Source organism: Schistocerca americana, chromosome 6 (genome assembly GCF_021461395.2).
Source record: "Schistocerca americana isolate TAMUIC-IGC-003095 chromosome 6, iqSchAmer2.1, whole genome shotgun sequence".
Taxonomy (NCBI): Eukaryota; Metazoa; Arthropoda; class Insecta; order Orthoptera; family Acrididae; genus Schistocerca; species Schistocerca americana.
In genome coordinates this window covers 465,695,756-465,717,669 of record NC_060124.1, presented here as the reverse complement: position 1 = coordinate 465,717,669, position 21,914 = coordinate 465,695,756, and the positions used below count along the sequence as shown (strand labels likewise).

At 38.2% G+C, this 21,914-nt stretch overlaps 1 protein-coding gene across 1 annotated transcript in view; it reads right to left on the bottom strand.

Annotated features, from left to right (window-relative positions):
- LOC124619837 (somatostatin receptor type 4-like) overlaps window positions 1-21,914 on the bottom strand; it is a 523,863-nt gene that overhangs the window by 321,293 nt on the left and 180,656 nt on the right. The window contains exon 2 of the mRNA XM_047146445.1: window positions 7,289-7,410. Within this exon, the coding sequence (XP_047002401.1) occupies window positions 7,289-7,380 (92 nt within the window). The 5' untranslated portion in view covers window positions 7,381-7,410. The remainder of the gene's footprint in view (window positions 1-7,288; window positions 7,411-21,914) is intronic.

The window sequence follows — 21,914 nt, the reverse complement described above, 5'->3', positions numbered from 1 at the left end:
ACAATTGTTGTGGGTCAGGCAGCCTCAGGAGAGCATGGCACAGCCTTGAGAAACTCTTCCCAACCAGATCAGATTTCAAATCCAGGTCAGAGGGGGTGCTCCCTCATATTGATAATTGGCCTCTTACAGCCAAATTCTTTCTAAATTTGACTGTACTTTATAATCACTTAAATAACGTCAAATACTCTATCAGTGTGTCAAATTTAAATTTTGATAGTTCGCCCTTTCTCGGTGCTTCATTTTTTTTCTGCCATGTATGTCATGCACCTTAAAACTGGCAACCAAACGTACATCTGCACCTGGATGTGTCTGCTGGAAGATGGCCTGTCCAACTTAAGATATTAATGGAACTGATCCATGGTCCTGTTTACGTTTCGTAGCAACTGATACACTTTTAGAATTAGACCAATAAACAGGAGAAACATCTTTTCAGAAATTACATAGATTTTGCTATCTCTGAGCTCAAGTAGTAAACCTTTATTCAAACGATCAATCAAACATGATTATGTTCATATTTCCAATTCAGTTAGACATTGTTATTATTTGTGAAGTTATTGCTATTATTTTTATTTTCATAATTAATTTGAAAACATGTTTAAAAAGAAACAGCAAACTCTCTGGAAGTAAAATTGATGTGCTGTAAGATCACTGAGCTCACACTGCCCATTTTATCTTTGTTCTTCTTGCAGTAGGTCATGGGGTGTGTCACGGAGATGTCATGTCTGTTCTGCACATTACTGGATATTATTTGTTGTCTTGTGAGAGACTGGTCTGAACATCGTGATTGTTTAATTTGTGACAAGAAACAATGTGTTCAAGATAAAACGCCAACAAATGCTCATTTTGAAGTACTTGCTTTTTTACATTAAAACTTTACCTGCAGCACCCACGAAATGTATATCAGTGGACACTGAGCAGCCAACAGAAACCGACCATCTCCTCCGAATGCAAATATATTTTGTTGACGCCGACCTACATCGAGAGAAACGATAACCATAAAGGGAAATCAGAGCTCATACGGATAGATATAGGTGTTCGTTTTTCCATCGCATTGTTCGAGATCGGAATAATAGAGAATTATTGTGAAGTTGTTTCGATGAACCCTCTGCACTTAAATGTGATTTGCAGAATATCCATGTAGATGTAGATAACGTCAGAATACAATGGACGAAAACAATAAGTATTGGCAGAATCGTCAATTTAACTTTTTTATGAAAATAATTTTTAAATTCTACCTGTGCTCGAAATCCACTGCCATTGAGACAGCAAATTACACAAACATACCCAAAGTATCTATCTGCAATGTTTATTTTATCGAAACCAAATATTTTAATATGTACTGAAATAATATCCATTTTGCAGGAACAAAATAAACAAGACTGTGGATACTCGTAAAACGTGACTCCAAAAAGAAGACATGTACTGGACAATAAGAATGACTGGCACTGTCGATGGTGGCAGCAGATGAACGTGTGAAAGTCAAGAAAAAAGGTTTTAGTTTTTATTTTCTTCTGTTTGTAAATGAAGGATGGTTATAGAAAATTAAACGATTATATTATATTATTCCTGGGTCAAACGGTGAAACCAGCCTTTAAAGATATTCGACAGCTGAGAAATGAGGAATGCTTTAATAGCTTTTGATCAATCTCAAATTAAGCATTTCGAGACCAGAAGATCGAAATTTTAGAAATGAGGAATACCTTAAAAACTTTTGATAAACCACAAAATGAATGTTTCCAAACTACTGGACAATCACTGACAAAAGGTAATTAATTGCTAAAAGAGCCAATAGATAAAATTATAAAACAAAGTGATAAAGAGTGGAACATGTGTCAGAATCTAAAAGTGTAGCGCAGAGATCGATAGACTGGTTGTAGAGTGAAAAGGTGGAATATATGCTGAAAATTTAGCATTTGAAAGTCTTAATGGAAAGACAGATAATTTTATTGCAACATTATATGCAGAGAATAAAACTGTAGCTAATCCCTCTAATGTAGTGGAAAACATTAATGTTTTGAGTGAAGGAGTGAATATGGTAAGTAAAAGTAGATGTTCCTGGTGTTCAGAGAAATTGTTTTCCTGCTGTAAAAGATAAATCATTACCTTAGATGGCTAGGGCAAATGAAGTTTTTACGTCAGTAGCTAAAAACCATGTATGGGAAGTATGTCCTGAAACTTTCAATAGTCTGTGTTTTCCCAAAACTTACTGCAGTTCTGTAATTAATTATGGCTTAGGTGGTTCAATGTACCAAAATCAATTTTGTAGTCAGTTTAGAAATAGAAGCATACACGTTTGTAGTAATGCTGTGAATAACCTAATATTTGCAACACCAAACTTTGATGTACAATTTTATAAATGTTACATGCAAATTATACTGCAATATATCTTTCTATGTTTATTACCTGTTTAGCCTTAGTCATCAGTAAAGAGCGCAAAGCAAAGCGCGCCTATTGTATCCAGGAAGGGGCTTCCACTCTGTTGTACCATCAGTTTTGTTGGCATTGAGAAACAGAAGGTGTGCATATAACTTACTGCTGTTAACATATAATAAAATGTAGATATACTTTGAGACCAAGTTATTGGTAGAAACCTTTCTGAAAAAAATGCTAATAAAATCTGTAACGAAACAATACTGAAAAACGTAGTTCTGCTGAGACTATTGCCTACGGATTTTACGCCAGTTCTGTGGGATGGAAATGTTTGTGTGCTCATTGCGTTGAAAGAAAGTTGAGAAAATACACATATTTTAAAAGCAGACACATAATTGCCCGTTAGCACACAAAAGTACTGTATATTTCACGACGTTTATACTCCTGTAACAACAGAAGCAGATACCATTGTTAGTAACAGTGTAGATTGTTGATCATAAATTATACAATAGTGCCATCGATACAGCTAATTTACACAGACTATCTACTACTGTTGAAAATGGTCGTAACTGAGATGTCACTTATTGAGAGAAAAAGGGTAACAGTTATTTGTAAAAGTAGAGCTATGTATGTAACATGAAAGTTTTATAGGTTCTGTGCGACAGAAAATTTTAACTAAGGTAAATGGTAAATACAAAAGTAAAGTACCAATGTTTGTGGTAACTAAGGAATTAAGACACCTTGTGAGAAAATAATTGGCAACTCTGAAGGAGAGTAATACATACAAGCTTCTATTAATGAGACAACAAGGTATTTTCTTGCTTTATTTAACATGTAATGTGGACTTGGAATTTTTTGTTATATTGATAGTGTTAGGATTTACATTACACACCTAATGATTTTTGTAACGAGTGTCTGAAAAAATTGTTGCCATATCTTGTTTCAGCTAATTAGTGACTTTGTAGTTTTCAAATATGTGATGTTCTTATGTCCTATTTAGCTACACTCCACGATTTTCAAGTTAATTTATCTAGTAACCTAAATGCATTTGGGATGATTCATAAATTGTGGTCATTATTGAAAATATTATGGAGAGACAGAGAGCCGGTTTGGTTTCTACTGGCATGCTAAAATAAAAAAAATGATAATTGCAAGAACATGAAAGTTGTTAAAGATAATATGAACATGAAAGTTATTAAAGATAATATTCAAAGCAGAGATTTGATTGAAAGTTTCAGTCATGAGTAACATATACTTCCAATCGTTTCACATACAATGTGAAGTATTTATTAGTCATGTCGAAAACACAGGTTAATGAAAAATTGGAGTGATTAACATAATATAAATCTAATGAAAAAGAAACTACTACTGCATGGTATTGTCCTTCTATGCGTGTTGTAGGTTATGTCGAGATTAGACTTAAGTGTTGCTGGAATTGTTATCTGTAGTAAGCTGCTGAGGAGCTGAATGTTCCTATACTACTGTCATCATGTTTCTGTAAGATGGATTTACTGCTTTTGACGAAGCTTCAATCGACTTCTAAAGGAACAAGAACAAATGATGAGAGAAGATGATTCATGACAAATGTGTGGGGCTTTCTGGTGATCATGTTAGTAATTATATTAAAGAGAATTATGATGTAGAATTAAGAAGCAATTAGGTAGGGACATAGTGTCATGTATGGTAGTAAATTATGTTTATGAAATCATGTAGTATGACATAATGAAGAAGTATTTGAAATTGGAATTGGGGAAAGTGGTTAATTACAAGCCTAAGCAAAAGATAAGTCTTAAGATTTGATGATAATACATATACACAAGTGCAAAAGTATGTGGAATAACTGAAATTTAATCGCTATCAAATGAAAAGGTATGTTATAGTTACATACATGCTAACTTATGTCATAGCAGCAGAGAAGAAACCAACTTTAAAATGCATAATTGTAATGTACAATGAGATAATAAAAGAAACGAGAGGTCAGTATTGTTTGACATATCAGAATTAAAATTTAAATATAAAATATATGTTCTACAAGGGACAAAGGGCTCTACACTGTAAATAAACAGAATGTGCATAAATTTAATTGTTTTTGATGGAACATTTTTTTATGTAATATAAACATGAGTGTACTATATCCTGTCTGCCTGTCTAGATGCTAAGATTGTATTGAGGGTAAATTTTGTCTCTTTTTGAAAGCTACTATGCAACTTTTAAACGAGTGCTGTGTTTGGTTGTAAAAGTTCTTTAAAGATTTTTCATTAGATATGCTTCACAGTTTATCCTGTACAGTTCAATGGAAATATATGTAGATGTAATGTAATGCAGTTTTCAACATTATTGTGCTTTCTTAACTACTTTTTTGATACATCTGAAACACAGTATACTACTTTTGAATGAATTTTGAGCCATGCACTTTTTAACCAGTAAACATTTTGGAGAAATGATGTCATTAAATATATTTGTGTATGTCTAGGCTGTCTTGTTTAATGAAAGTATATGTATATATGGAAACTGTTGTACCACCGTTACAGAAATTTGAGTTTGTTCATAAATATATTTAATGAAGGAAGGGTCAGCCTTAGTAGGCACTGTTGTCACATACTAGGTCATAAGTTAGAATTTAAACTATTATAGAAAAACTGAAATATTTTCTCATCTCATATTGTGAGTAAAAGCTTTTAAGATTAAGTTCCATGTTTATGAACATCTTCTGAGTAACTGTACCATCAATGTTCTGCAATGGCTAACATTTAAGGACAAAACAGTTTTTCAGATCATATGGATAAGGCAAGCTTTGGAAATCGTAAAGAGTGTGAGCTAAAAGTAATTCTGTGAGACAACTTACTAAATGATAACAATATTTTAAGTGATTGTGAATCTGTACTGCAATTGATTTTGGATACACAATGACGAGAATATTTTTTACAATAGGTCAGGTTCTGATCAATGCTATGATATTATGTTGATGTAGGATCATTGTGAGATGTTCAGGAAATGTGGTAGCAGAGATGATAAGCAAATAATGATTTTTGGTGATGTAATAATGATGATACTGTTGGTGTTGATAATTTTGTTGATGGTGTATTATTTGAAGGTGGTGAAGCTTAGGGACATGTATTGTCTGATGTTCATTAATATCAAAGGGTATATGTTTGTGTCTGGAAATACGCTGACTGTTCATCACATGGTTATTGTAGTTCTGACAGCTGAGAGAAAAGTAAATTAATGCCATCTAAGGAACTCTTTGATAAAGCATATCTTCCCATAACAGAGATAGTGAAACTAGTAGAAGAGTTAGTTTGGGAACATATCTGTAACATTATCATGTTGCTGATTACTAATTTATACCACCAGAATGGTGATATGTTTTTACAGAAATTTTTCAGTTATGTAATTTGAGCTAATTAATATAGTGTGCTTATAATATATTTTATTGGTTTTAAAGACCCATAAAAATTATAACATGTATGTGAATTCTGTTCAAATTAATTTCTTTCTGGTCCAATGAAAATTCATGTGCATGAGCTTAAATGTATTTGACATTGGTCGGCCTCTCAGTGGATATACTTCATTTTCCTTTTATAGTACTAGTAATCACTCCATCACTGAAATTAAACTTTTGCTATCTTGTTGATAGCATATATACTGTAAAGAGCAAAGTTAGAAGCACATTTTATTCAATATGCAAACTCAGATTTATGTTCATCATGGTAATTATATCTTACACACATTACATACACTTCACTTTCACAAAACTGTTTCCAAAATTTAATTATTTTTATATTTTTTCAAAATTTGCATTTTCTGCGGTTTCATTTCTTTGGTGTCAAAACTCCACTAGCATTTTCATGCTTGCAAAATTCTTGGCTGCTGTTTTAATGGAACTGATCAATAGTACTATTTTAATTTTTTTTTACATACTGATACATTTTGAGAATTAAATCACACAACAAATAAAACATTTTCTGTGAAATTAAGTAAATTTCAGTTTTTGAATGATCGAATATTAAAACATTCTTCTATTCCTGTCCAAACATAAACTAATTACATTCAAAATTGTCGATCAAACATAATTATTTTTCACATTTCCAATTTAATCTCAATTTGAAGTTACATTTGAATTTACTGTCAATATTTCTGTTTTAGTAATTAATTTTGAATGCATTTGTGAAATGAAATGGTAAACTCTTTGGAAGTAAAACCGAAATGTTTTAAGGTCACTGTGCAGACGTTACCTGTTTTACCTCTGCTCTTCTTATCGTTGTCCATTGGATGTATTTACAAGAGTTCATATCTGACTTGTACTGTACTAGATGTGACACATTTTATTGTGAACGACTGGTGTTCATGGCATGTCTTATGGTTAGGTAATGTCTGTTCTGTACTTTAATGTACAATAATGAGTGTGGCATGTTTTATTGTGAATGACTGGTGTGACTATCAAAATTGTTTGTTTGTGAAAAGAAGAGAAAAGACTAAAATTTCTGTGTCGGAGATAAAACGTCCACAAATGGTCATTTCTAAACATATATTTATCAAATAACACTTACCTTTAGCGTGCAGGAAATTTGTATCAGTGGACATTGACCAGCAAAGAAGATGTCAAAATACAATGAATGATAACAATAACTTAAGTAATTAGAAAAATCATCTTATTATTTCTTTTAAAAATTTGTTTTAACTTCAAATAGTGCTCAAATTACGCTGCCAGCGAGACTCCTAATCACGCAGACATATCCAAAAGTATTTACCTGCAAAGTTTGTAGTACTGAAATCAATTATTTTAGCTCTGAGTGCAGGGATGATGTTGGAGATCTGTGGTGCTAATTTCATTTTGGTTTCATGCATTCTACTTTGTGGTGCCATTGTCACAAAAATCTATTCAGATGTATTATGGACAAGTGTTTGTGACACTTACCTCTCGATGCTCATAGCAGTGAGTGTGAGCACGGAGCAGACGAAGGAGACGCTCTGCATGTAGTGCACCATCTTGCACAGGAAGGCACCCATAGTCCACGTGTACGAGAACAGCTTCGCCACCTGTGCACATGACGACACACGTTACAAGAAAGTTCACACGAAACTGAATACACTTAGCAAAGTGTAACTAAGCGAGCAGAAAGTCGTAATTTGAAACCTATCAGTATTGCAAGTATGTTATTCAATGCGACAATGAAGTTGAAAATTTGAGCTGGTCTAGATTTAGAGCCGGGATCTTCTAGTGATAACTGGTGATCGCGTGTCCATGACTCCGCAAGAGTTGCCCACTGCATCTCCTCAAATTTTCAAGGTCACTGACATTTCTCTCCAATTTTCAACGAACAGCTCAACTACAGATTCTCTCAAAGGCTACGCGTATCAAAGGTACTGGAGGGCTGGATTTGATAGAGGAGGCGAGCTTTAACTATAACCAAGGACGTTAAAATCGTGAAAGCATAATTTTTGTAGTCTGGTTTTGAGGACAATACGATGTTTTCTATTGTAAAGTAGGTAAATGGAAGGTTTCCTCTTTTTATTATACAATTTGTTTATTTTTTAACTTTTACGTAAGTTACTGTGAAATAATTCTTAATTATGTGTGAAGTAGTTCACAAATTCAAATTCTTTTAGAATTTTGTACATAAAGAAACACAGAAAGATACTGTACATATTTTATATTTTGGCCATAATTCTCTTCACGCACAACTATCTTTTTTGCTTGTTACATGTTATCAAAAGCTCGAACTCATTAATGAGGACAGTCGTATATGGACCCCTGGCACATTTTGGGCTTACTGTAATTAACATTTACTTCCTCTGTTCATTAAGAAGCTCATGTGCACTAGAGGAAAACACTTTAATTCACTGTTTGACAGAGACTGGGGTATGATTCACTGAACCATATCTCTTCATGCATTTGGCCAACATACATATTTAAAAATTTCGTTAATGACAGTAGAGAATAGTTTCAGTGGCATGACATTTCCTTTCCTCACTCTTCTTCAATAAATGAAATTTCTCCTTATTGTGATGAAGGCGCAGGGAAGATGTGGCACTGAGTTATATGTATTTCAATGTCCTGACGCACGTTCACTTATTGACTCATTTCTCATGGGTTGGTAGTGAATATCAATTACTAAACCCGTGAAAAAATTTTATTTCATAAACACTGTTCACGATATGAATCTGTTTGATTACTACAGCATAAACGTAATGCGGCGAAACACGTACCTCATTAGAAGGTAACGTCAGAGAACTGAGCTTCAAAGTTCCCTCGCAATATATGAAATTGATTTTAAATAGCACCACGTAGAGAAATATAGAGGCAAAATTTTATGATCTTTCCATTTACTATTCACGAGATTTTTACCGGTGGGTCCCTAGCTGATACTGTATTTCTGCAGCGAATGCAGCTAACTGTTGTGGAAGACGAACAGTGTGTGGATGGCGATCATGGCAGCCCACATAAAGACGCTAAGGATGATGATGATGATGATGACGATGATGATGATGACGATGATGAGTGCGTGTTTAAAGGGACTAAACTACTGAGTCATCAGTCTCTGCTTATCATAAGAGAGACACGTAAGAAGGTTAACTGCTCCGACTATATAAGCAAGTCAAAGAGTTTAGAAGGGCGTGAGAGTAGTTGTATCACGATAGGTAACAGAAAACAGAGATAACCCAGACAGCATGTTGCCGAAGAGGGTCTGAAGGTACAACGAAGTGAGGGGGAAGAAAATGACCTGCGGTCGCATTTGGTGTACCCGTCAAAGGTGGAAGCTCCCTGCGCCGCCCCCCCCCCCATTCCCCCTCCCGCCTCCCACGTCCTCCCCGTCCCTCCCCCCCCCCCAAAGAAAAACCACCCCTGGAAGTGGCGGAGCATTATATTTTAGTGTGAAACCTGCTCTCCGTCATGAAATCCAACAGTCTGGTCATGGCTGTCTCGTCATTCACAATCATCTCCGGTAACGAGGTACGCAAGCTGAGAGAATGCTACAGATAGCCAACTGGGCGCACCCAACAAGAATATGCTCTATTTTAAGTAGACTACCGCAGCTGCAGTGAGGAGGATCCCCCCGGCACAGGAAGAACTCGTGGGTGAGTCTCGTGTGGTCGCTGCGCAGTCGACACAGTACAATGACTACTTTCAGAGGTCTGGAAAGATGTATGCCACACCTTAGTGGACTCCTTAATCGCTCTCGTTTTGGGTCGTAGCTGCGTGCCACTCCAATTTGCAGAGCCTCAAAAATATTGCGTCGAAGTTGTAATCGTAGGTCTGTGTCCCGACATCAAGTTTATCTCCTTTAACCGCGTCTTCAAGTTCATTCCCTGAAATTCCTATGTGATTCAGTGTCCAGATGACGGCCACTGTCTCTCCAGAGCTGTTGAGGTCAACCATTGGGTCCAGGATGTGGGCGGCCAAAAGAGTTTTGGGATAGCCTAGGGTTATCGTATGAGCACTAAGGAACTACAGCACCCTCTGTATCTACTGGCTATTATAGATAATATGTAATATAATGATCCTGTTTCCTTCAATTTTCTTTTTAAATTTTTGCAATATGTAATCCCTAACCTTAATGTCAGTAGACAAGTCCTAGTTTACGAAAAAGAAACAGAAATCTTTGTATGGAACTGTGCGGTTCACAGTTCCAACGGCGTGATGTCTGCCTCTGTTGCCTAAAAACACATAGGAAAGCTTCACGGGAGGCTGCAAGGAGGAGAGAGTGGTGCCGATGGTCGCGGCTGGTGAAGAATGAATGTGATAAAGTTGAGTGTTAGATCATTACTCTGCTTCCAGCAATTCTACTCGATTTATTATTTTCGATTCTTTCGTTTTACAGAAACCTTTAATCACAGCGTTGCATCCACAAGAAATAAGTTCTGTGACTATCCTCTCTTCAGCAACTGAAGTTGTCACAGCTGTCTCTCCATGACAGAGTTACAGTTAGGGAAAAAGTTCGTTCAACACACGATATTCTAATATCTTAGTCAGGCGTATGCAACAACGAGAAATACAGGGTGTCCCCAAAAAACACTGGCAAATTTTAGGGACAGGTTTCATCCACAAAAGAAAAAAAAATCTGGAAAACAAGGGCTCTGAAGACCATACCTTAGGAGATAGGAACACTTGTTCATCTCTGATATTATGAAACACGTTTATTCTACTGCAAACTCTTTGCTTTTCGTATTTTGGGTGGAAATAGTATGGGCCAAAACAAGAAAAAAAAATTCTAATAAATATAAGCTCTAAAATGCGTACCTTAAGAGCTAAGAGTGTGTGTTCGGTAAAAGAGATGTGTTTCACACTAGTGAAGATGATCAAGTGCTCATAGCTCTTAAAGTATGCACTATTTTTTGCTAGACTTTTTTCTTGTTTTCGTCAATACTTGTTCTTCCCAAAATATGGAGAGCGTAGTCCTTGCAGTGGAAGAATCAAAATTGAAGAAGTGCTCATACCTCGTAAGATATGCATTTTAGAGTCCATGTCTACCAGATATTGTTACATATTTCTATATAAGGAAGTTGTCCCTAACGTTTGTCGTGTTTTTTTTTTTTGGGGGGGGGGGGGGGGACACTATATTCGAAGCTTTAATTGTGCATGCTGATGTAACATCGCATCTTCTTAATAATTTTCCAGATGTGACGTGCGAGTGTTTACATTTTTATGAACGAAATTCCTGTGACAACCGTGTGGTAAGTCAAACAGTGTAATAAGTACACACTTCACTAAAAATTTCTACATAACGAACAATCTTGATTTGGGGCCAAGAATGAGAAGCTTCCCTCTGAACTTTGCGTCTAAGCAATAAATGAACTGTAATACGACAATCCGGTGGTAGTCCTTCGACTGAGTAGACGCATATTGAGTATTTGACCGAAGCTAATTCGATGTATTTTTTAAATAAGGAAAACTTGTAATATTTCGATTTCCAAAATTTTGTTGATTTGATAAGGTCGTGACAATTTAGATACGAAAGATAATGATGGCTTTGTCTGAAGAATATAGAATACACCCTTGCTAATGTGAAAAGATAACTACTAGTTTTTATTTCAGGTGGTACAGAGTATACGAGTCCCGAAATTAGCAATCCTGGAGCCTCCGCAAAGTTATAACTTTGCTGAGAGAGTTTTTATTCGCCGCAAAAGTGTTTTCTTTCTTTGAGGTTTTCCTAGAACGGTTAATGCTTACCAGATTCCAATCTAAAATCGCGTCTTGCTGGGACAACTTCCGCGCGGTCTCTTACGAGCATTTCAAATTAATTCGCCTTAGGCGAACTTAGCGGCGGGATGTCGGGCAGCAGAAGACTAAATTCGGAGAGCTGGAGAAATCCACGACCAAAATGAGAGCCACTTTGTAAGTGCACTGCTACACAAGTAATAAAAATTAAGTATATAGTTAGGAGATTAGCTTTGATATTGCAATTAAATTCCAGATAAGAGAACATCAAACGGATTAAAATTAGTTTCGTGTGATACATTAAAATACCAGTGGCACAGTTGGCTAAAAAAGAGCCGTGAAATTTGTTCCAAAATAATAGACAACAATTTCTCTTATGGAAACTTTGAAACCTGCTTACTTGGATAAGTCGATGAAAAGGATTCAGTGAAGCCAGGCGTATTTAGACAATTAGTAAATTTTGCAAGTAAGAATGACATTTGAAGAACCACTTAGGAGCAGGATCAGTCTTAAAAGGTCTTTCCAAGATTATTTAGAATGAAGAAGTTGCCTGCCTGATACAAATATACCGTGGGGATATAAGGACGGAAACTAGAAAAGCTTACTTTATAGCTGCCGTGGACGATAACATAACACTGTTTCGGAAAGTACTCAAATGCCACTTATTCTACGGTGCGTATTGGATAGAGAATAGTTTATCGTTGTCGGGTATTCCTTACTCCAGAATATCAAACTGCAGGCAGCATATTTTAGAATAAGCGGACTTAATACTTTAAGGAAACGGACAAAAATTGACACCTCAGCATGTGATAGTGCAAACGTGACAAAAGGCAAAAAAGAACAGTTTCAAGCAAAAATTAAAGCTGGTTACAGTGACGTACGTATCATTCACTGTTATGCATGTCAAGTAAATGTAATAATAATAAAAACAGAAAGTTTTACATGAAAACCATATTTTTTTCTAAGATTCTGACTGTTGCCACGTTCTTCTCGAGATCAACACCTGTGTCCATTCTCAAGAAGCATACGGATATCAGCATTCCACAGCCATCCTCTACAAGATGGAACTTCGACATACGGACCATAAACATACTTTATGCAAATTTGTAACTTTTAAGAAAAATGCCCTACTGAAATTCTGTGAACACCAATGGCAGATAAAGCCACTGCACAAGGCACGGAAATTTTAAAATACGCGGATGTGGAAAATTTCAACACTTAATTAGAGCTTTCTCACTACAGTTTGCCTCTCGTTTGAAATAATTTTCAGTCAAATGCGGTCTCAAGAAATTAGTGTGTTTAAAGTTAATAACAATATAGCAAATTTAAAACGTCAGTTATAGAATTAAAAGACAGAATACTACGGAAATCCTTCAACGACACTCCCGGTAAATGCTAAGAAAGTGTGTGTGCGTTCGTGTGTGTGTATGTGTGTGTGTGTGTGTGTGTGTGTGTGTGTGTGTGTGTGTGCGTGTGTGTTGATATAATGGACAGATAGTTCTCCTCTGAACACGTAGCGCTGCCAAACTGTTCATCATAAAATGCTTCACTAGTTTTAAGAATGAACATCTGGAGAAGAGAGGGTACTGATCACTGAAGCGTATGCAATGACCGACAGAAAAAAAGCTTGAGACTAAAATTATAGGCTACTATTGTAGGTCTGATGTTCATGAGTATCGCAAATTAATCGAGGTGCTGAAATTTAAATCGGAAAATAGCTTAGATGATGTTCTTCGTGACGTTACAAAATTGATAAAAATCCTCTTGGTAGTTCTCATGACTGCATCAGGAGAACAAAGCTGCCTTTCAACAGTAAAAAATAAAAAATAAGTTTTCTAAAAAGAACTATGGATTCCCCCAGACTAAAAGCGCTTTCATTGCTTCCAATGGAGCAGTGTCATCTGGACATAAAGGATCTTTTCGCGCAAATGAGAACAAGGCTAATGGATTTCATTTTTGAATGAATAGATAAGGCTTAAACTGTTACAAAAGTGGTTCAAATGGCTCTGAGCACCATGGGACTTAACATCTGAGGTCATCAGTCCCTTAGAACTTAGAACTATTGAACTTAACTAACCTATGGACATCACACACATCCATGCCCGATGCAGGATTCGAACCTGCGACCGTAGCAGCAGCGCGGTTTCGGACTGAAGAGCCTAGAACCGCTCGGCCACCGCGGCCGGCTTAAACTGTTACAGTGTGGGTTAAAATAAGTTTTGTATTTTGCTGGTATTCATGTTTCTTCATCTAAACGTAAGCATTTACTAATGGTTCCTTTGAGATTAGAATATACTGTTCTTTCTTTATTTATATTAATTATTGTTTTTCTTATTGAATTTCATTATAATTATTTTTTCCTATTATTTTTTTAGTTTTTTCTGTTCGTGAAGGGGTTTTAGGTCTTTCTGTTTTGGTTTCAATAATTCGGTCTCATGATAATGATCTTTGTAAATTCTTTTGGTTTGTCTTTATGCTAAAGTATTTATTTATAACTGTTTTTTGATCCCTCTTTGTTTGTTAAATAATTGTTGATGGATGGTTCATTCTTTAATGTTCGTGTCAAGTTTTATTTTTATGATTTGTGTACATTTATAAATTTCATTTTGTTCTAATATAGGATTTTATCAAATTTATCATTAAATTTTCTTTTCATACACGTTTGTTTCCTTTTACACAATATTAAGACAAAGACTAAAATTTTTCTGGAGAAGCTCCCCACTAATTTTAGTTACGAGCTGCCACTGATCACCCTTAGCGCAGCCGCGTAGTCCTCTGCAACCAGGGAACCGACGGACAACGGAAGAGGCAGATGCAACCACAAAGCCGTCAGCAGCATCCAAGGAACCGATACTATATCCCTACAGAACGGGAAGACGTGGAATATGCTGATATAATAGCTCCATACTTAGCAGTCATATTATAAAGGCTCGCTCGGCGAATGATTCGTACTTGAACACTGGGAAGTTGCACAGGTCACACGAATAATCAAAGGAAATGGAAATAATCCGCTAAATGATAGACCCATATCAGCGACGTTGATTTGCGGTAGGATTTTCGAACATACACTGTATTCGGACGTAATGAACTGCCTGGAAGAAAATAATCTATTGACACATAGTCAGCACCGATTAGAAAATATCGTCCTTGTGAAACAAAAATGGCTCTTTATTCACAGGAAGTAATGAGTACTATAGACAGGAGACCTCAAATTGATCAAATTTTTCGAACGTTTCTATCAGCATTCCTCACAAGCGACTTCTGATCGAATACCGAGCTTATGGAGTTTCGTCTCGGTTGTGTAACTGAATTTGTGATTTCCTGTCACAAAAGTCACATCTCGTAGTAATTCGTAAATGTTGTTGTTGTTATTGTGGTCTTCAGTCCTGAGACTCGTTTGATGAAGCTCTACATGCTAATCTATTCTGTGCAAGCTCCTTCATCTCCCAGTACCTACTGAAACCTACATCCTTCTGAATCTGCATAGTGTATTCATCTCTTGGTCTCCCTCTACGACTTTTACCCTCCACGCTGCCCTCCAATGCGAAATTTGTGATCCCTTGATGCCTCAGGACATGTCCTACCAGCCGAGCCCTTCTTCTAGTCAAGTTGTGCCACAAACTTCTCTTCTCCCCAATCCTATTCAATACCTCCTCATTAGTTACGTGATCTACCCACCTAATCTTCAACATTCTTCTCTAGCACCACATTTCGAAAGCTTCTATTCTCTTCTTGTCCAAACTGTCTATTGTCCATGTTTCACTTCCATACATGGCTACACTCCATGCAAATACTTTCAGAAACGACTACCTGACACTTAAATCTATACTCAATTTTAACATATTTCTCTTCTTCAGAAACGCTTTCCTTGCCATTGCCAGTCTACATTTAATATACTCTCTTCATCGACCATCATCAGTTATTTTGCTCCCCAAATAGCAAAACTCCTTTACTACTTTAAGTGTCTGATTTCCTAATCTAATTCCCTCAGCATCACCCGACTTGATTCGACTACATTCCATTATCCTTGTTTTGCTTTTGTTGTTGTTCATCTTATATCCTCCTTTCAAGACACTGTCCATTCCATTCAGCTGCTCTTCCAAGTCCTTTGCTGTCTCTGGCAGAATTACAATGTCATCGGCGAACCTCAAAGTTTTTTTTTCGTCTCCCTGGATTTTAATACCTACTCCAAATTTTTCTTTTGTTTCCTTTACTGCTTGCTCAATATACAGATTGAATAACATCGGGGAGAGGCTACAACGCTGTCTCACTCCCTTCCCAACCACTGCTTCCCTTTCATGCCCCTCGACTCTTATAACTCCCATCTGGTTTCTGTACCTGTGGTGTCACCGCCAGACACCACACTTGCTAGGTGGTAGCCTTTAAATCGACCGCGATCCATTAGTACACGTCGGACCCGCGTGTCGCCACTATCAGTGATTGCAGACCGAGCGCCGCCACACGGCAGGTCTAGGAGACTTACTAGCACTCTCCCCAGTTGCACAGCCGACGTTAATAGCAATGGTTCACTGACAATTATGCTCTCATTTGCCGAGGCGATAGTTAGCATAGCCTTCAGCTACGTCATTTGCTACGACCTAGCAAGGCACCGTTATACTTTGCTATGTATCTAATGAAGCATCTACAGTAACGAGAGATGTTCACCAATTGTGGATTAAAGTTAAGTATTCTACCAGTTACCTCCTGTTTTGCTAGTCTTATTTCTCTGGCGTGTTCCAGACTTCACGACGGTTTGCGTGAGCTTTAACGCGTGACTTTCGGCTACCTCCGAGTGGCTTGGCTGTCTTGCCACGCCACTACAGTACAAATTGTAAATAGCCTTTCGCTCCCTGTATTTTACCCGTGCCACCTTTAGAATTTGAAAGAGAGTATTCCAGTCAACATCGTCAAAAGCTTTCTCTAAGTCTAGAAATGGTAGAAACGTAGGTTTGCCTTTCATTAATCTTTCTTCTAAGATAAGTCGTAAGGTCAGTATTGCCTCACGTGTTCCAACATTTCTACAGAATCCAAACTGATCTTCCCCGAGATCGGCTTCTATCAGTTTTTCCATTTGTCTGTAAATAATTCGTGTTAGTATTTTGCAGCTGTGAGTTATTAAACTGATAGTTCGGTAATTTTCACATCTGTCAACACCTGCTTTCTTTGGGATTGGAATTATTATGTTCTTCTTGAAGTCTGAGGGTATTTCGCCTGTCTCGTACATCTTGCTCACCAGATGGAAGAGTTTTGTCAGGACTGCCTCTCCTAAGGCCGTCAGTAGTTCTAATGGAATGTTGTCTACTCCCGGGGCCTTGTTTCAACTCAGGTCTTTCAGTGCTCTGTCAAACTCTTCACGCAGTATCGTATGTCCAATTTCATCTTCATCTACATCCATTTCCATAATATTGTCCTCAAGTACATCGCCCTTGTATAGACCCTCTATATACTCCTACCACCTTTCTGCTTTCCCTCTTTGCTCAGAACTGGGTTTCCATCTGAGCTCTTGATATTCATACAATTGGCTCTCTTTTCTCCAAATGTCTCTTTTATTTTCCTGCAGGCAGAATCTATTTTACCCCTAGTGAGATAAACCTCTACATCCTTACATTTGTCCACTAGCCATGCCTGCTTAGCCATTTTGCACTTCCTGTCGATCTCATTTTTGAGACGTTTGCATTCCTTTTGCCTGCTTCATTTACTGCATTTTTATATTTTCTCCTTTCATCAATTAAATTCAATATTTCTTCTGTTACCCAAGAATTTCTACTAGCCCTCGTCTTTTTACCTACTTGATCCTCTGCTGCCTTCACTACTTCATCCCTCAGAGCTACCCATTCGTCTTCTACTGTATTTCTTTCCCCCATTCCTGTCAATTGTTCCCTTATGCTCTCCCTGAAAGTCTGTACACTCTCTGGTTTAGTCAGTTTATCCAAGTCCCATCTCCTTAAATTCCCACCTTTTTGCTATTTCTTCAGTTTTAATCTACAGTTCATAACCAATAGATTGTGGTCAGATCCACATCTGCCCCTGGAAATGTCCTACAAATTAAAACCTGGTTCCTAAATCTCTGTCTTACCATTATATAATCTATCTGATACCTTTTAGTGTCTCCAAGATTTTTACATGTATACAACCTTCTTTTATGATTCTTGAACCAAGTGTTAGCTATGATTAAGTTATGCTCTGTGCAAAATTCTACCAGACGGCTTCCTCTTTCATTTCTTAGCCCCAATCCATATTCACCTACTATGTTTCCCTTTTCCTACTGCCGAATTCCAGTCACGCATAACTATTAAATTTTCGTCTCCCTTCACTACCTGAATAATTTCTTTTATCTCATCATACATTTCATCAATTTCTTCATCATCTGCAGAGCTAGTTGGCATATAAACTTGTACTACTGTAGTGGGTTTGGGCTTCGTGTCTACCTTGGCCACTGTAATGCGTTCACTATGCTATTTGTAGTAGCTTACCCGCACTCCTATTTTTTTTGTTCATTATTGAACCTACTCCTGCATTACCCCTATTTGATTTTGTATTTATAACCCTGTATTCACCTGTCCAAAAGTCTTGTTCCTCCTGCCACCGAACTTCGCTAATTCCCACTGTATCTAACTTTAACCTATCCATTTCCCTTTTTAAATTTTCTAACCTACCTGCTCGATTAAGCGATCTGACATTCCAAGCTCCGACCCGTAGAACGCCAGTTTTCTTTGTCCTGATAACGACATCCTTTTGAGTAATCCCCGCCCGGAGATCCGAATGGGGGACTATTTTACCTCCGGAATGTTTTACCGAAGAGGACGCCATCACCATTTAATCATACAGTAAAGCTGCATGCCCTCGGGAAAAATTACGGCTGTAGTTTCCCATTGTTTTCAGCCGTTTGCAGTACCACAACAGCAAGGCCGTTTTGGTTAGTGTTACAGGGCCAGATCAGTCAATCATCCAAATTGTTGCCCCTGCAACTACTGAAAAGGCTGCTGCCCCTCTTCAGGAACCACACGTTTGTCTGACCTCTCAACAGATACCCCTCCGTTGTGGTTGCACCTACGGTACGGCTATCTGTATCGTTGAGGCACGCAAGGCTCCCCACCAACGGCAATGTCCATGGTTCATGGGGGGGGGGGGCACAATTTATTATAAATCAAAATTACACTTGTACAAACGAAGTATAATTATTGGGTATACATATCTTGTTACTTCTGGACGTTAAGACAAGACTTGGGGACGGGGCTGTAGGGGGATATGGCCTAAATTCTGCAGTCACCCACAATACTAGAGTTCGAAATGGACAAGGAAGCTTGTTAGCTGACCATTCAGAAAAGAATTTACTCTAATAATTAGTGAAAGGTAAGATACGAGATCCAATAGCTAATACGTAAATATATTGAAAAGGCAAACTATGAACTACTTGTGGATGCACGTTATTAAAGCGGCCTCCCGTCTATAAACTAATAAAATTCATAAAAGTCATTCCGCAACACCTTGATTTACGAATGTGAATAACAAGGAACGCGGGCTATGCTACTTCTGATTCAATTTAGATATCGTGTGCAGAACTACTAGCCATGTGTTCACAAGTGGTCGACAAAGAAGGGAAAACCTAACATACAAAGGCCGTTATGAAATATTCACCAATATCACGGAGTATTGAAGAAGGAAAGACATTCGCTGAAGGCGAACTAGTTACGAGGGTGGTTGAATTATACCGGGCGTGGCGACTGAGAGTCCCACGTATGTTTTACATGCTGCAACCGACCAAGCCCTGACGCCAAGTCCAAAAATAAAACAGCAAAATGAGGACGAAATAAAAGCAGTGAGGTGCAAATCCTCCCGAAATTAAAGATCACCTAACACTTTAATATATATTCGTGACTGAATCCTCTTCTGAACCTCTCAAGAGCTCGCATGCTTACCAGCTTGCAACCGTCTTCTTCTGGATCTCACAACCGACTCCTCACGACTGCTAACCGCCTACCGGCCGTTGCTCCAGTGGAGCCGGGACTTGTGGGGGTAACTAGCTGCCGTTCAAGCAGACATTCCTGAATTGGCGGAATGACCCATGATTTAATAGAATCTAGCCAAGGAGTCGCCAGGGTGGCCCCTCTACAGTGCCATACGTGCAGGAGAAACTGAGTTTTAGGTTGGTACTACTATTTAGAAGAATAAGGACTACTTTGGTTTCTCCAAGTGGTTCAAACAACCGGCCCATGCTTCCAAGCCAAAAGGTCAGCCCGGGAAAAGGAAAACCAACATGGCTAGGTGATGGAGACTGCTGAATATGGAAATAAAATAAAAGTACTTTGCTCCAATCCTCTCTCCAGTTTCATTATGCTGTCATATTGAAAAAATCAGCAGAATGCTATTGCCGTATTAGTAATGATAGTACTATGACTACAATAGCGTAAATCGTAACTAAGTGAAAGAAGAGCTAGGTAGATGCACGTCTTTCAAGGTGTTAATAAAAATTGTTAGGTTGCCGCAGAAGTTCGTAGCGTTTTTCCATAAGCACAACAGGTACATTTAACAGCGACTTTAGTCATAGATAATATATTCTCCTTCACTGTTTACGATAGTTTCCCAACGCTGTGGTAACCTTCCGATTCTACGACTGTAGAAATCACGTGGTGTTGAGGCGGAGAAATCGTCATGCCATGTTCGGAGAGCATTTCATGCGGAAAGGAAGTTCCTTGAAGGTAGGTCAATAGAGAACGAAAATGGTGAAAATTTGAGGGCGCGACATTAAGTGAATAACATGGGGGCGGAATGACTACCCAACTCAACTCCTGTATAGTGGTTTTTGTCAGTCTGTCACAATGCAGGCAGATTTAATCGTGAAGTAGCATTCTTCCTGGTCGTTGTTCCTGGACTGCGTGTACAAGACGGCTAATTTGTTAACAAGAAATAGCTACACCCCGAAGAAGCAACTAGTACTACACCACACCGTCGCTCTTCCTCCAGATGAATAACATCTTTTGTGGAAGGGCACAGGGCTTTGTAAGGGAATTCGCTGCTTTGTTTGGGTTCAACCACTTCTTCCTTTTGTTTATGTTGTCACAAAGACACCATTTCTCCTCAGCGGTAAAGATACAAGATAGGAATGGTCAGTGTTTCCACAATGAGATTTCATATCAGCGCACGCTCCGCTGCAGAGTGAAAATCTCGTTCTGGAAACATCCCCCAGGCTGTGGCTAAGCCATGTCTCCGCAGTGTCCTTTCTTCCTGGCGTGCTAGTTCTGCAAGGTTCGCAGAAGAACTTCTGTGAAGTTTGGAAGGTAGGAGACGAGGTACTGGCAGAATTGAACCTGTGAGGACGGGTCGTGAGTCGTGCTTGGGTAGCTCAGATTGTAGCGCATTTGCCCGCGAAAGGCAAAGGTCCCGAGTTCGAGTCTCGGACGGCACACAGTTTTAATCTGCCAGGAAGTTTCAAGTTTCGTGGTCAGTGTTGTTCACGAGCCAACTGATGACTATCAAGTAGAGATCCATATATGGCCACCAGCTTATTTTTGTGATTTTTGCTTAGAGCATGCGGTAACCATATACCCGATTATTGAACTTCCCTCATTGCATGCAAATGTGCGATGGTGGAATGATCACGGATGATCACATCTGCCTTCTCGAGCACAGTGACGTGGATCATTATGGCTGGCTCTGAGCATTATGGGACTTAACATCTGTGGTCATCAGTCCCCTAAAACTTAGAACTACTTAAACCTAACTAACCTAAGGACATCACACAACACCCAGCCATCACGAGGCAGACAAAATCCCTGACCCCGCCGGGAATCGAACCCGGGAACCCGGGCGTGGGAAGCGAGAACGCTACCGCACGACCACGAGATGCGGGCGGATCATTATGGATTATTGCGTTTAAACGAGCTGCAGCCAACCCCCAATGTCTTCCTGAAAGTGAAGAGTCAGTAATTTCATAAAGATCATCTTTAAAACGAGAAAGCCGTTTCCTTGCCGTGCTCTGTTCAGTGGCATTGTCCTCATGCACGGCACAAAATGTTTCTGGCTACTACTGCTGCTGTTACTCCTCTACTGAACTCAGACAAAATGATATGTCGGAAATGTTCGATTTCAATACTTGTAACTCCACTCAATCTCTCTCCACCCACTCTCTCCAAATGACAATATGTAAACTCAAATAGCGACTGTGAACTATAAATAAAAATGGCAATCGACAAATAAACCTATGTCAAGTGCAACACAAACAAGTAAAACAAAGACGCTACGAACTTATGCAACAACCTAATATATTGGTGAACAGGACTAGTGTCTCTCCATTGTTGTAGTTGTTGTACACCACTGGCCATTAAAACTGCTACACCAAGAAGAAATGCAGATGATAAACGGGTATTCACTGGACAAATATATT